Source organism: Uranotaenia lowii, chromosome 3 (assembly GCF_029784155.1).
Source record: "Uranotaenia lowii strain MFRU-FL chromosome 3, ASM2978415v1, whole genome shotgun sequence".
In the NCBI taxonomy this organism is placed as follows: domain Eukaryota; kingdom Metazoa; phylum Arthropoda; class Insecta; order Diptera; family Culicidae; genus Uranotaenia; species Uranotaenia lowii.
The window spans coordinates 106,168,718-106,183,239 of NC_073693.1; the positions used below are offsets into that span (position 1 = coordinate 106,168,718).

General features: G+C 37.6%; 1 protein-coding gene across 3 annotated transcripts in view; it reads right to left on the reverse strand.

Moving 5' to 3' along the window:
• Nucleotides 1-8,107: 8,107 nt before the first annotated feature.
• LOC129756789 (flightin) overlaps nucleotides 8,108-14,522 on the reverse strand; it is a 32,381-nt gene continuing 25,966 nt past the window's right edge. For 2 of the 3 annotated variants that reach the window (XM_055753798.1, XM_055753799.1), the window contains exons 3-4: nucleotides 9,995-10,147; nucleotides 8,108-9,933 (exon numbers count right to left, since the gene is read on the reverse strand). In XM_055753798.1, the coding sequence (XP_055609773.1) occupies nucleotides 9,780-9,933; nucleotides 9,995-10,147 (307 nt within the window). In that variant the 3' untranslated portion in view covers nucleotides 8,108-9,779. The remainder of the gene's footprint in view (nucleotides 9,934-9,994; nucleotides 10,148-14,522) is intronic. The other variant, XM_055753800.1, reaches the window with a different exon arrangement.

The window sequence follows — 14,522 nt, forward strand, 5'->3', positions numbered from 1 at the left end:
GTTAATTTAAACAAAAGTGTGAGTGTATAACGTTACTGAACGATTAGGAAAATAAAATGATAACAAAGTAAGAGGAAAAAAACAAGAATAAATAACAGAAAAACACAAACATTCGTTTGCATAAAAGCCTTACCAAGTAAAACTTTCTCTATATTGAAAATATCGTTTAACATAAATAAACAGAAATGAATAAAAAACTATTATTATAGCAATACATTATCGACTCTGGTAATTGAAAGCTACTTTTTCGCAAAATGCGGCCTACTTAGATGAATTTTTCTCTACTTCTTCTCACTCTGGATATTTAAGAGTTCTTAAGGTCAGAATTTTTCAAAACCGATACACTGAAAAAAAAATAAACAAAAACTCGAAAGAGACACACACACACAGAAATAATAACAATAAATTTAGGGGAAACGATAACGAAAAAAAAACACCTTCAGCGGCATCAAAGTGTGGCATCAGAGCAGGCTCAGGAAATTTTACGTCTTCTTTGCAACAAATCGAAACGTTGATATATTAAAAGAATACCTAAGGATGAGAAATAACCAGACGGAAACCCAGACATCGTTCGATGTTTTTTGGAAAGTTTGTAGCGAATAACGAGGTGAAAGACACTGTGGAATTGACACAAAAGCCAGCGAACGGAGTTTTCCTGATCCAGAAATTTCGATAAAACAAATTCTTACGTATTGTAACCTACGCTATTCCGAGTAAAAATTCCTAACTTTTTTCAACACGTTGAAACAGAAACAAAAAAATAACACACACGAACAAATAAAGAGCACAAACGAAAAGGAAATTTCCCACAGAACGTAACGTTTTATTCGCGAATAATGTTGAAGAAGAAAAAATTTACAATATAATAAAAGTTTATTGTGTCGCGATCAAAGTTTTCGAAACAAATGAAAAAAAAATGCCGCTCAAAACTGTTTAAAACCACTATAGGGCTACGATAAAACGTATTTTGATTGATTCGTTTAAAACAAAAATCTTTTTCATATTAAGTAGATAAGAATACGCAGGTATAAATAACTAATGGCAGATTTTACAACAAACCGATTACTTTTAAACTGTTTCTAACAATCAAAACATCCGGTTGTATAATATTTTACTAGCAAACATTCACAATAGAGGAGTGAAATATTTTGGCACCCTCATTTGAAACATAATTGCTACACGTCCCATTCCTCATTTCTCTTTAAAAAAAATACCTTGATCGATGATATGAAAACAAAAGTAAACTATTATATTACCTATATAAGATCGTTACCAAAAACTTTTACCCCACAATAAATTATTATACTGAAAAACAAAAACAAAACTTTGTACCATTATTTCCAAAGCCTGATCGTTATCAAAAATTGAAGGAGAAAAAAAAAATAAATCCAACCTAAAACAAAAATTAAAACCTATCAACAAAAAAACGAGAGAACAAAACAAAAAAAATCATTATGCTAGAAGTGAACGATGTGTGTGTGTTGACAATTTATTGCCATTGAAGGAAAACAGTAATATAGGGGAAATTAATATAAACAAAAAATACCGAAAAAAAATCCATCAGAAAATCGAGTGAAGGTAAGAATCTGTAGTTAAAAAGATATGATAAAACCAGAACAAAACCAGGAAACTTTATGCCCGAAATTGAACAAAAAACAGCTAACAGAAGAAACCAAAATTAGCCCCTCCCTATAAACATGTTCGTTTTCGCTCTAGAACGGATACGCAAACAGAAGAAAAAAAACAAATGGAAATAGTTCACCGAATCGCAGCCTAACGAGTAGAGTCCTGGAGAAAGAACTGGAGGTAGTAAGGAATAATGCTGATGGAAGAAAATGTTTGGTGCGATGAGGAATCATTAAACAAAATCAATGACACAGAAAAAAAATGACACGAGAAAAACTGAAAAAAATTATAAAATTAGAAAAAAAAAATGGCTTTTTACTTTAAACTGCGGAACGAAGTCCCTGAATACAATCAATCAGTGATTTTCAAATTGAACTCGATATCAATTTTAGAGCAAGACAAGCTTTGGTCGAGTGCGGTCAGAAAGCTTTTATGGTGTCAGAATTTTTTTTATGCAAATTCATGGGAGCTTTTCATCAACATGCCCTCTAGCCTAAAAAATTTCAACACCTATCAAGCTTTCTCCTATTGGCGCACTAATGCCTGTCTATCCACCTTTCTTTCAAATTCTATAAAAATAAAAATTCTCTCTAGTTTTCATTCCGCCGCACATGCCATTAAAATTATAATCATACAAATTACGGCGATTAAAATCATATTACAAACAATCATTGGCAAAAGAAAAAATACAACAAGAAAAATACGGTTCAAAAAAAATTGACACTTGGCCAAAAAGTAAGAACGCGGAATAGATAAAAATGTGAAATGCGAAAAAAAAAATCGACAAGTAGCAACTATTCGCTGCGAATCTGAAATAATGGCAACGTCGATAGAACTGTTTCTCGCATAAGGAAAGCTCAGTAGGCCCATGGGTTGCTACGTTTTTGCTCGTTTGAAGTGTGCGTGAAAACACGCTCTCAAACCATTGGGCTCGCTAAACATGGGAATTCTCTTTCTGGGTTTCTCATGTATAGTTAGCTAATGCAGAGCAAAGGCGGGAGCAATTCATGGGAGCTTTTCATCAACATGCCCTCTAGCCTAAAAAATTTCAACACCTATCAAGCTTTCTCCTATTGGCGCACTAATGCCTGTCTATCCACCTTTCTTTCAAATTCTATAAAAATAAAAATTCTCTCTAGTTTTCATTCCGCCGCACATGCCATTAAAATTATAATCATACAAATTACGGCGATTAAAATCATATTACAGACTACAGTATCGTGCAAAAGTGTAGCAACATTTCAAAGTCCGATTTTGGGAAAAATTTAAAAAAGACATCAAGACAAGTTGTTAACTACAGTACTGCACAAAACTATAGCGACTCGAACGAAATAAAAACGAGTTCGTTTTCACAAATTTCTGCGCATGAGAGCAGGATACTAGACAGGAAGACGATGTGAGAAGTACGACTAGCTCATTGAGTTTCTTATCTTCGACAAGCGGACTGAAAAGAGAGAGAATGGAGAAGAACGCGAAAGGAGCGCCAGCCAATTAGCGAGCAGCAGCCCACCGAACGAAGGTATAAAAACGCGCACCTTCACGCTTTGCATCAGTTTTGGGAAGAATGACAGCTTGCTGTTAAATTCCTCAAAAAAAATTAAAAATTAAATCTTTGCATCAGTTTATATTCAATCACCATCGAAAGAGAAGGAAGAGAAGAGCCAGCCACTAGTGGCCTTCTCTGAGACCACCCAAGGAGAGGAAACCGACGATACTCGTTGTACAGTGACAAAGCGAATAAGTATAAATAGTCTGAAAGAAATAAAGTCCAGAATGTTTCAGCAGTAAAATGGTGTTGATCCTTTGTGCTTCCTCCTCGCTTGCTTCCGATCCAATCGGCTTTTATCAGAGCCCCCCAAAGAAGAGTTCAGTTTGCGATCAGTGTGGTGACATTGACCAATCGGCCAATTCACTCGGTCCATGGCAACTGTTCTCCAATTTCTCAAACATCTCACATTTGTAACAATCCCTTATGTTACAGCCCGCTCAGTCACAAGGACTCTTCAAAAGGACACCCAGGGTCGGCTTTCTAGCTCAAGAAAGAATTCAAGGGTTAGAGTGCCGGAACCAAATCGATTTATTGTCCTGAATAACTTTTCGGCACATTCCCTAATTCCCTAACCTAAGCTTTGTCCCTATCTTATTTTCCAACAATCAACTTACGGTTTAGTGTGTGGTGTGTCGTGTGAGGGCCCGTCGATGCGCGCTGCTGCTCGTCCAGTTATCCCGATGCTAGGTCTTGTAGTGCCGCCTGCGGCACCGCGTGAAAGACCGCCAAAGCTCTCCAGGGGAAATCGGTACCTCGATGCCAGACTTCAGATTCCGGAAGGATATACGCCCCCCGGCACCGATCTTTGGTAAGCCTCCTGGATTCGCCGTTGGCCTAATGCTCGCCCCTCGACTGCCCCCGATATTGCTTGACGATATCAGGTAACTAGTCGGAACCGTCTACGCTCCTGGACTCGATAGATTTTGGCGCTATCGTGATTCTAGCCCCGGTGTTGACCTGGCTCAAGGAGCGACGCCGCTGAGTATGGTCAGATTATCGGACCTCGTGGAGTCACCTGACGCAGATTCGGCCAATTCCTCAGTTGTTCTTGGCTGAGCCCGATAGATATTGGCGCTATCGTGGCTACAGCCTTCCGTTTCTTCACTCGGATTAACGCGACGGGTAAAGATATCCCGTAATAAACGCGCGAGACACTTTTTTTATGCGGAATTTACTTTGGTTCCCCACAGCTTTGGATTTTGGGTGTTAGCTGTTCTCCGGTCTCAATCCAAGTGGAAGAGGAAGTTGCTGAACGCAATTTTCCCTCCTCCTGGATTTTCCTCCAGACTCGTCTAAATCGCATTTAGACAACTCCTGGAGTGCTCAGGGGTGTGTCGTGGTTCGTGTGGTGTTGTATAAGGCTGTTTACAGTACCTGACATGTGTATTTTGTGTGGTTTTTTATTTATTTATTGTGCCATTTCTCCTGTCAGATATTCTAGCTATGAAATTTCACTGTTTTTTATTTATTTATTTTTAGAATATTTAGTATGATTTTAATTTGTTGCTTTGCTAGGTGAAATTTCCTTAAAACTACCCTAAACTCCTAAATAAAATAAACTATTTGGTCAGCTCCCCTGGGTGCATCTTTGCTAGCGTGGCCGTAATATAGTGAACGGTCACACATTTGCCAGATCATGCTCCACTTGGTTAAACCACTTCGTCCGTCGCGTTCCTACCAGATTCGTAGCGAACACTTGTTTTGCAGGACAGTCGTCCTGCATTCTCGCAACATGGTCTGGATACTGAGTTCGCCGTAGAGCCGCGCGAGCTCATGGTTCGTCCTTCGTCCTGCACGCCGCCAGAGATGGTTCTTAACACTCATGTCTCGTGCCTGTAGAGAACAACCGGTCTAATAAGCGTCATGTACAGTTCACACTTCGTGCGAGAACTAAGTTTTCTCGACCGCAGTTGCTTGTGGAGTCCATAGTAGGCATGACTCTCACGGCCTTATTATTACTGATCCAGCGGGTTCGGTTGGTCTCGAATCCGCAGGCCAGGCTTAGCGTCCTAGTTTGCGGTAGGTCTCTTTCACCGCTGCAGATGATCTGCCGACTATTTATATCAATGTCATTGGCAAAGCAGATAAGTTGACTGGATCTGTTGAAATTCGTGCCCCGCATTTCGCCCACTGCTCGTCGAATAAAGGCAGCCACACAATACAACGTCAAGAATCATAGCAACCAAAAGTTTGTTTCGATTCGCTCATTTCGTTCCGTTGGTTTTCGTGTTTGGATTGTTTTCGTCGTTTTTGCGGAAAAAGATATCACGTTTTGTTCTCTGACTACTGCCCCACAGAAGGCTGATTTACCTTGGAAAATAAAGTCAACTTCAAAAGATACCACAGGTAAGGGGTCTGAACTACAACTGAAATATTAAAACCGATTTATTCTAGCGGCAAAACAATTAAATAGTATTTCTTTTCTGTTTCAGGGTAAACTAGAAATCAAAGAAATTAGCCTCCAGCTGATTTGCTGCATATTCGGTAGCCGGTTTCGGAAATGATCTGAATCGGTGGAAAGATGAAATTGTGGAATGGATCAGATCAGTCAAACTACTTAACTGCACGGAGAGGCAGCTTAAAAGGTTGGTAAAAATGTAAATTGATTATTATGGTAATAAATCTATTGACTAAAACTATTGTAAAAAAAAAACAAAAAATCCGAAAATCCATTTGCTCAACAAGAATATTTACATGTGCTGACTCCATTTTACTGATCTATCAAAGGTATCAAAGAACATAAAAATGTTGAAAATGATTTTAATGATAAAATTTGTTAATGTGTATGTGAACGAGAAAAAAGTGACCCGTTATTTGAGTTTTGGGTCTGTTTGTAATAAAATTCAGCATAAAACATAAAACGCAATATTCAGAACGCTGGCTGACGCGAGACAATTTTGAATATTTTCAAAACCAAAACGTCGACGCCGGAAAACGCTGCTGTTTAGAATAAGTTTTGCGTTTTAGTATAATGTCTTCACTTACGCGACGCACCATGTGATGGCTCAAACAGAAAATGGTATCCCCAAAATCAAATGTCAACTCGACGCTGACAAGACGCGACGCCCAACGGACTATTGTGCGGCCGCCTTAACGCCTTCTAGCGCCACGTTGAACATCATGCAGGATAGACCATTGCCTTGTCGAAGCCTCTCGCGTGGTTCGAATGAACTCGACAGTTCACCCGAAATCCGCAGATTGTACTGCGTTCCATCTATCGTCGCCTTGATCAGTCTGATTAGCTTCCCTGAAATGCCGTTCTCGTCGAAGATTTTCCATAGCTCGTCACGGTCGATTGTGTCGTATGCGGCCTTGAAGTCGATTAATAGATGGTGTGTAGGGACCTGGAATTCACAACATTTTTGGAGGATTTGCCGTGATGTGAAGATCTGGTCCGTTCTTTTAAATGGGGCATATTAACCCCCCCCCCCCCCCCCCCTTTTACTCCTCCGGTAGTTGTTCCATGTTCCAGATCCGGACCGTCAACCGGTGTAAGCGATCGGCCAACTTGTCCGGGTCCATTTTGGTGGGTTCAGCTGCGATGCCATCCTTCCCAGCCGACTTGTTGCTATTCAGATGGCAAATGGCTTCCCTAACTTCACTCATCGTTTAGAGGGGCTCCTCTACGTCGTTGGGTACGCCGGCGATGTACCTTCCCCTACCGTCTTGATCTTCTGCATGTGCGCCGTTCAGGTGTTCATCGGAGTGCTGCTTTCACCTATTGATCACCTCACGATTGTCCGTCAGGATGCCCCCGTTCTTATCCTGGCACATTTCGGCTTGCTTCACGAACCCTTTGCGGGATGTGTTGAGTATCTGAAAGAACTTTCGTGTTTCTTGGGAATGATGCAGCTCCTCGAGCTACTCCTCCTCTAGGCAGCACTTTTTCTCCTGGAAAATTCGGACTCGCTGGAAGAGACAGATGACGGCGATTTTCCACATTTCGACGGGTGCCTCTTTGCACTACTGCCGCCAGCGCGGCATTTTCTTCGTCCATCACCTTCCTACATTCCTCGTCGAACCAGTCCTTCCGTCGAGTTCGTTTCACAAGACCGATGACGTTCTCCGCAGCACTGTTGATGGCTGTCTTGAGTCTTGATGGTATACCTACAGTCCTCGAGAGGGACTTCGTCAAGCTCGCCTTGTGCCGGCATCGCTGCTTCAAGCGATTGCGCATAGTCTGCTGCGACCTCAGGTTGCTTCAGTCGTGCGAATTGATGGTTGTAAGTCTGCCAAATGAAGAATATTTGTTCATAATGATCCCACTAAGCCCTATTTCACGGAACAAATATTTTTTAACATTTCGGAAAATGCCAGTCTGTGCTTTTACACTTTTATGTGTTCATAAATACTTGTAGACCTTGTAAGTTTTCTATATTACGTAAGTTTTTCGAAAAAAAAAACAAAAATAAGCATGTTTCATATTTGTTTTAATAAATGTGCAGTAATCATCACAACCTACTTTGAATATAAACGGAAATATTTAAAGTTGCTGAGTTTAATAAAGATTTATTTAACTATTCCCAAGATTTCTGTGCGTAGCAATACATGTTTCCATCTGTGAAATCGAACGAAGTGTTTTTTTTACTTTGGAGGCACTTGAATTAATAAACACGTATTAAACGTTAACAAGCGAATTTGGGTGCACACATATACACACTTTGCCCAGAACGAAATGGAAATCATAGTATAGAGAACTATTCAAAATTTAACGATTTTGACGTATATTATTGGTTTTAGTGTTCCTGTTCATATATTTCTGATGAAGAACAGTCCTCTTTTTAAAACTAAATTGTCGAAGTTACTGGATTGCTTTCTCCATTTCCGAGTTATAAAAGATTCTTCTTAACGTGGACGTTTTACCCCTAGATCACCTACATATGTGTGGACTGTGATATCTTCAAACTTACATTCAAACACTGTTTTGTTGGCTTTGTTCATTCTATATAAGGTAGGTATTATTTTTTCTCATCATCAACACTGCTTTCATGTTGAAACAAATTAAAAATACAAATTCGAGCCCCCGTCCTGATTGAGGGACCTAAATGTGAAAATAAACATTGGTATTCTTTTATACAAAAACGTTCGTTTTTTTAGAAAAAAAAACTTCGATAGAATATGAATAGGTAGATATATAATAATCATTAGAAAAATCAACAAAACTAATAATATAAACTAACCATACTCGTTTGCCGGTTTGCGTTTGATCAGAGGATCTGGTTTGTCTTCAGCCATAATCAAAAATCAAAATAATAGGTTGTACTAGTCTTCTCGTGTGGTCCGATCATTCATAAATAATAACTAAACGTTGGATACGGTGTTAAATAGATATAGTAGATTAATAGATACGTATGTATATAAGTAAAAAAAAGTTAGAATATATTTAATAACCTTATTTGGTTGCTTCGTTGAATTGTAAGTTTCTAAAAAGGAAAATCTACGGGCAAAGATTCGGGGATGTCTTGAACACACACAATCAAGTAGTCACACGTACGCACACATCCCCCTTGCCACACACCCACGAATATGGTGATGACTCTGGTGTTGACATGATGGCGTTTGTTGTTTGACATCGGGATCTCGGAAAAGTGTTCGGTGAAGTTCGGTTGTATTCGTGATTGGGTTCGTGTTTTTTCCTTTCATTTGAAACGATCCTCAGCCGATGGCTCCCGATTGTCTCTCTCTCTTGATTGATCGGGGGAGGGAGGGGGAGAGGAGCTCGATGTGTGTCTTCTTCTTCCTTTCTTCTTCCGTTTAATGACTCCGTTTACCAAACCCGGAAGATTGAATACGATTTTAACGGTAGACTTCTTCCTATAAGATGTTTATGGTTCATATTTACTTTGCAGTTACACTTCTAAGATACTACTATAGAGCTAAGAGCTAAATGTATAGTTACGTTTTATTAAACGTTGGCTTGCACACGCATATTATTGTGATAGTAAAAAAAGTAATAGCGTAGAGAAAAGAAAATTAATTTTTCTAGTTTAGTTTGAAAAGATAGATAGCAGTTGAAAGAGTAATATAAAAAAGAGTTAAAGTGTGTTTTTGCTTAATAAGCTTCAAATCTAAAGAACACAAGCTATCAATTGGTATTTAAACAAAAAACCTTTCGATATATCTCGATTACAAATAAAAATGGTTTGATGTTCACTCACTGGGAAGTTAAAATCAGGACAAAATAGGTCTACTTAAACAAAGAGGTCGTTTTGCCCCATTGTTCGAGTTTTGTTTTTAGTTTTAGTTAGGATGCCTAATTTTTGTTAGTAAGACTAATGTTTCCAATTGTCGTTTGCAAGTTTTCGTTTAGCGTTAGAGTCTCTCCGTTAGAGTTTGCTTGTTTAAGTTCGTATGCAGTTTCTTCTTAAAGCTTAGCAGGAGGTACAGGAGTTTGTACTTTGAGGGGGTCATGGGAAAATATTCTTTGAAGACGCGAAGGTTCTCCAGATTTTTACAATTTTTTTTTGTTTTGTAGGAAGGCAGTTCCAAGGAGCTGGTTGTTGTACCAAATTAGGATCATCTAATTTCAAAGCTGTTTTGCTCAACTGTTTGAAGGGATGATTGCAGAAGTAGTTATTTAGTCGAAAACGGCAAAGCATCAAATTTACAAAATCTTAGAATATTTGCTGTTAAGGTAGCGCTTAGAGTGGAAGTTGTAGGACGTGATCTGATTACTTAGAGTGTACATAAGCCTCTTCTCGTCCCGTTTGAGCCCAATGTTGGTGTAATTGTACATTTCTTCGATGCTCTTGGGTTGTCTGGAAGACGAAAAAAAGCATTAAAATCTACAAATTGAAAACTAATCTATAAAATACAAACTTTTTCTCAGTGCGCAGGACACGCTCGGCCCAGTACTGTGGGCGAGGGATCTCACGCTGGATTCCGCGGGATCGGCTGTCCAGATAATCGATGACATCATCGTAGTAGTTCTGGCGGTAGTCGTACATGTAGCTGTACTGCAGGAACCGCGGGCTGCAATAGAAAATAAACGAGTGTTAAATATTTTTAGTTATTGGCGGCATTTAACTACTTATCGGTGCATTTATTTCTAGAATATTTTGAAGAATATGGGATGAATAATAAAGAAAATAAAATAAAGGGTAAGAAATTAAAAAAAAACTATTGAAATTCCAGGCCTTTCCCTTCCATGGCGACCGTCAAAAATCTATTTATATTGAAATGAATTTCTGTCTGTATGTTCCCTATAGAGTCGGAAACTACTAGACTAATTTGTGTGAAACTTGTCAGGTGGGGGTATTGGAGGCCGGGAAAGGTTTCTATAATAGTTTGGGACCCTTCCCCTTATCTGGAAAGAGGGAGGGGTCTCCCAAGTAAAAGAAACATGTTTGAACAACTCGGGAACTAATGAAGCAAGTGGTACCAAATTTGGCATAAAGGAGTATTAGAGAAAATCAAACATTTCTAAGATGATTTGAGACAATGTGGTGAAAAGAAGGTGATGACACGCACACTAATACAGAACTCGTTATTCAAGAAGTAAAAAGGTAAACAAAGCCTACGTCACTTGCCAGGATGTTTATGTATCCTAGGCGAGAATCGTAAACAGCAGTTGGCAATGATTATTTTCTCTATAGTTTTTGCTGTTGTTTGTTTGTTTGGAAATGCAACTGACGTCACAAATTGTCATGGTTTCAATGTTTTCAAAAAAAAAAACTTTTACTAACACTTAGCACGGGATTTCCATCGCTACCTGAGATGTGTATACAGGTTGGATTTGAGATTCTTCTTTTCTAATTGGACAGAAGAGAAGATTGAAACGAGGGAGGTTAGCTCCCATACAGAATTTTAAATAACTCGAGAATCAGTCGAGCCAATCGAACCAAATTCGGCATGAGAGGATATTTTGATATGGGAAAATGTTTTAAGATTTTTTAGACTCCCTACTTCAATGGGAAGATCGGAAGAGAAGAGCGAAAGGTCACCCAAACAATTTTTACATTATTTAATAAGATTTCAAATTTTTCATTGGATGAACGAAATATTGCCAAGATCGTTTGAGGCCCTTCCCATTTTCCATTGGGGAAACAGAAAACGAGGAAATGGCTCTTATATAATTTTTTGCCTAACTGGAGAAATTTCTAGGCACATGCAACTAAATTTGGAATGGGAGGGTATTTGGATACAAGCTATGATTCTATAAGATTCTATTCAGTAAGAAGATAGGAAGAGAGGAGGGAGCCATCATATTTTTTTTTTATTTTGAGAATTAATCAGTTGAAAGGCAACGAATTTGGTAGGGGAACCTTTTGAATTTTGAATCTTTTTTGAGGGCCGCACTCAAAATATAACTAACTAACAATTTCTAAAGCTTCAATAATAGTAGGGGGAAATCGGGTAAGACGGACACCCGAAGGTAGAATCGCAGTAGAAAAAAAATTGCTATTTTCATCGCAGATTTCGTGCAGATGGGCAGTTAAGGTTGTTTACTATCGCATTAACCACTGGAATTAGTAGATTTCCTTCATCAAGACTGTGTTTATAGCTATCTAAAAAAATGCTTGCAAATTACATTTTTCAAAAATGGCGGGTAAAACGGACACAGTTCAGAAGAGGTACATTTTGCCGCAAAAATTGCTGTAAATGTAGATATTTTTGTGAGTTAAGTATAAGAAAACGTTTTAAACCAAAATGGAACCAACTGGTCCGAGTTCAGAAGCGAAACAGTGTGGTTTCGAAATTTCGTATTTTATAGGCGCCTTCTCCGCCGGAGATCCTATTTTTACAGTTTTATGGCCTATTTGAGATGTTGAGTGCTTTTCGACCGGCAATTGCTCTTGTCAAGGTCTTCAGAAGGCATATGAAGGATCAAACCGATGGAAAATTTAAAATACCTGGAGAAACTTATGTGTCCGTTTTACCCGACCTTGAGGTGTTCGTCTTACCCGCCTTAGCATTTTTTTTTCTAAACGATTGATTTTCAAGCCCTTTGACCGAAACTCGCTGATTTTCCTCCATATGGTTAAAAAGAAGCCTAATAAACACTCTTCCTTTGAAAAAGGTTGACATTTTCGAAAATTTTGCGAGTTATGAACTATTTTATGAGAAGAGAAAATTACATCAAATAATGGATTCTCAAAGTTTTTGCTTGCTATAAATAAACAAAGGGTCTCGAAAGTGTTGATACACTCAGGCGAACATATTCCCATCATAAGATTAGTGCCAAACATTGTAATTCTCGAAATATTGAAAGTGTCCGTTTTACCCGCTGTGTCCGTCTTACTCGACTTTCCCCTATTAAAATGAAATGTCATTCTTTTACGATAACAATTTTGATGAATAAAAACCTGAAAAAGGAAAGAAAAACGAATTCATCTATAAGTTGAAATGTTTCAAAGGAAATTATACACAATTTTTCAAGTGCATGTGGACAATATCAACCGAAATTGATAAGAAGGGCATCACTAAATCTTAGTTAGTTTTTATGGAAATTTTCAAATGATTTAATTTTTTAATTAATTGTAACTTTTTTGTAGGGGACAGTGGGGTATCGTGGGCCATGGGGAAACGTGGGCCACTTTTAATATCTCAGATGTGTGTTGAGATAAAAATCTCAAACCAACTGTCATCGTCGTCGCTTTGCGTGAGTATATATTCCTATATGTTGTTGACTGAAATACGCATCATATGCTTCTTTTATTTATCAAGCTAAAAAAAGTTAGAAAAATTTACTTACATAATTAAAAAGACACCCGCTAATATCATCGATGGGGAACCTAAAGTGCATAACAATAATATGCTCATACGCTTAAGATCTTAGTTTTGTCATGATCTTTCACGTGGAAAAGAAATTTTTGATGAAACATCAATAAGTCACACAAACGCAACCAATTTGCGAATCATAGCTTGTGGGGAATCGTGGGCCACACATCTTGAATCACCTATATTTTTATGTTTTTATACACATTCCGAACTTAAAATACGTTTTTACTATCTTTAAAGTTTTCTTATGCCAAATAAAGAGTTATGAAAAATATTTTGTCCATCCTATATAAGAAATTTTGAAAAAAAGTTCGCGAGCCAGGTTTTGGAATCTATGCGATCATACACATCTCTGTTTTTTATTTCATCATCTGAAATTACTTTAAAATAACGAAATGAATTAGGAAATCACAGTTTTGGGTCAACTCATAAACTTTGCATGTTATTTGGTCAATTTGGATTTCGTGGCCCACGATTCCCCACCATTTTTCAAAATCCAAAAAATATTGCTTTTTTTCAAACAGCCAGAATTTGGGGAAAATAACTAATTAAAAATTTAAAAAAATTACCTTACGATACCTTGAAAATGTAAAAAACCATACCACTTTTTATTTTCATTTTATCTTTTATAATAAAAAAGTTATGGAACAACGAAAAAAAGTGGCCCATGATTCCCCACTCTCCCATATATGTTTGTTCTTCAAAACATCATTTGGTTTACTTTTTTTATCATCAAAAACGAAAAAAAATTCTAGGTCTTTGTATTATTCATAACAAATTTGAAACGTTTTCTAAAAAAACCAACTAACAATTTTACTACTTCTCATCATTTCAAAGTCTTTTGGGGCTATGCTTAGAATTTCAGATTGCCCGGTTTTACCCAGTCCGGTTGTCCGAATTTCATTTTATAGAGCCCGGATTTTGCCCTGATTTATTCACTCTATTTGCCACGGCAAACAAATAAAAACAAATTGTGTTGAGAAATGTTTTATTTATACGTCCAAAACGAATTTTTTTGAGCACGTTTAAAGAAATAACGTGAAGGGTTTTTTGGAAGCCTAAATACCGATTAAAAATCCGCTGATAAGTTTAGATCAAAAAAAAAAATTTTTTTTCTTGAGTTTTGTTGAATAATTCCTGAATTTTGACCAATTTTGCCCGTATATTGCCCGGATTTTTGGTCGACAATTTTGAAATCAAATACCTGGATTTTGCCAGGTTTTTTAAAAAAAAACCGGATACGTTGATGAGTTGTAGGTAGAAAAATAAACATTTTTTTGGAAATCATTCTCTTTGCTTTGGACGTTTAATCTTTATTGAAATGTATCGAAATTCACATTCCTTTTTTCCGTACGTATTTTCGATTTTTTTTCCGCAAGTCAATATTTTCCGAAGACCTAATTTTTTTTCGATACAAACGGTGAAAACCCGTTTTTTTATTCAAAATTCCGTATAAAATTAGGCGTTGAGCAAAGTTGTCTCAAATACAAAAGAATCCACAATTTCATAGATTTTTAAGCAAATTTCGTCTAAGTTTCAGTTCTCAATCTTGATTTCTTGTATCTCAGGTAAACTTTTCTGTCATTTTACATAGTAAAAACCGGCATTAGTAACTTGAGTGGCTGAC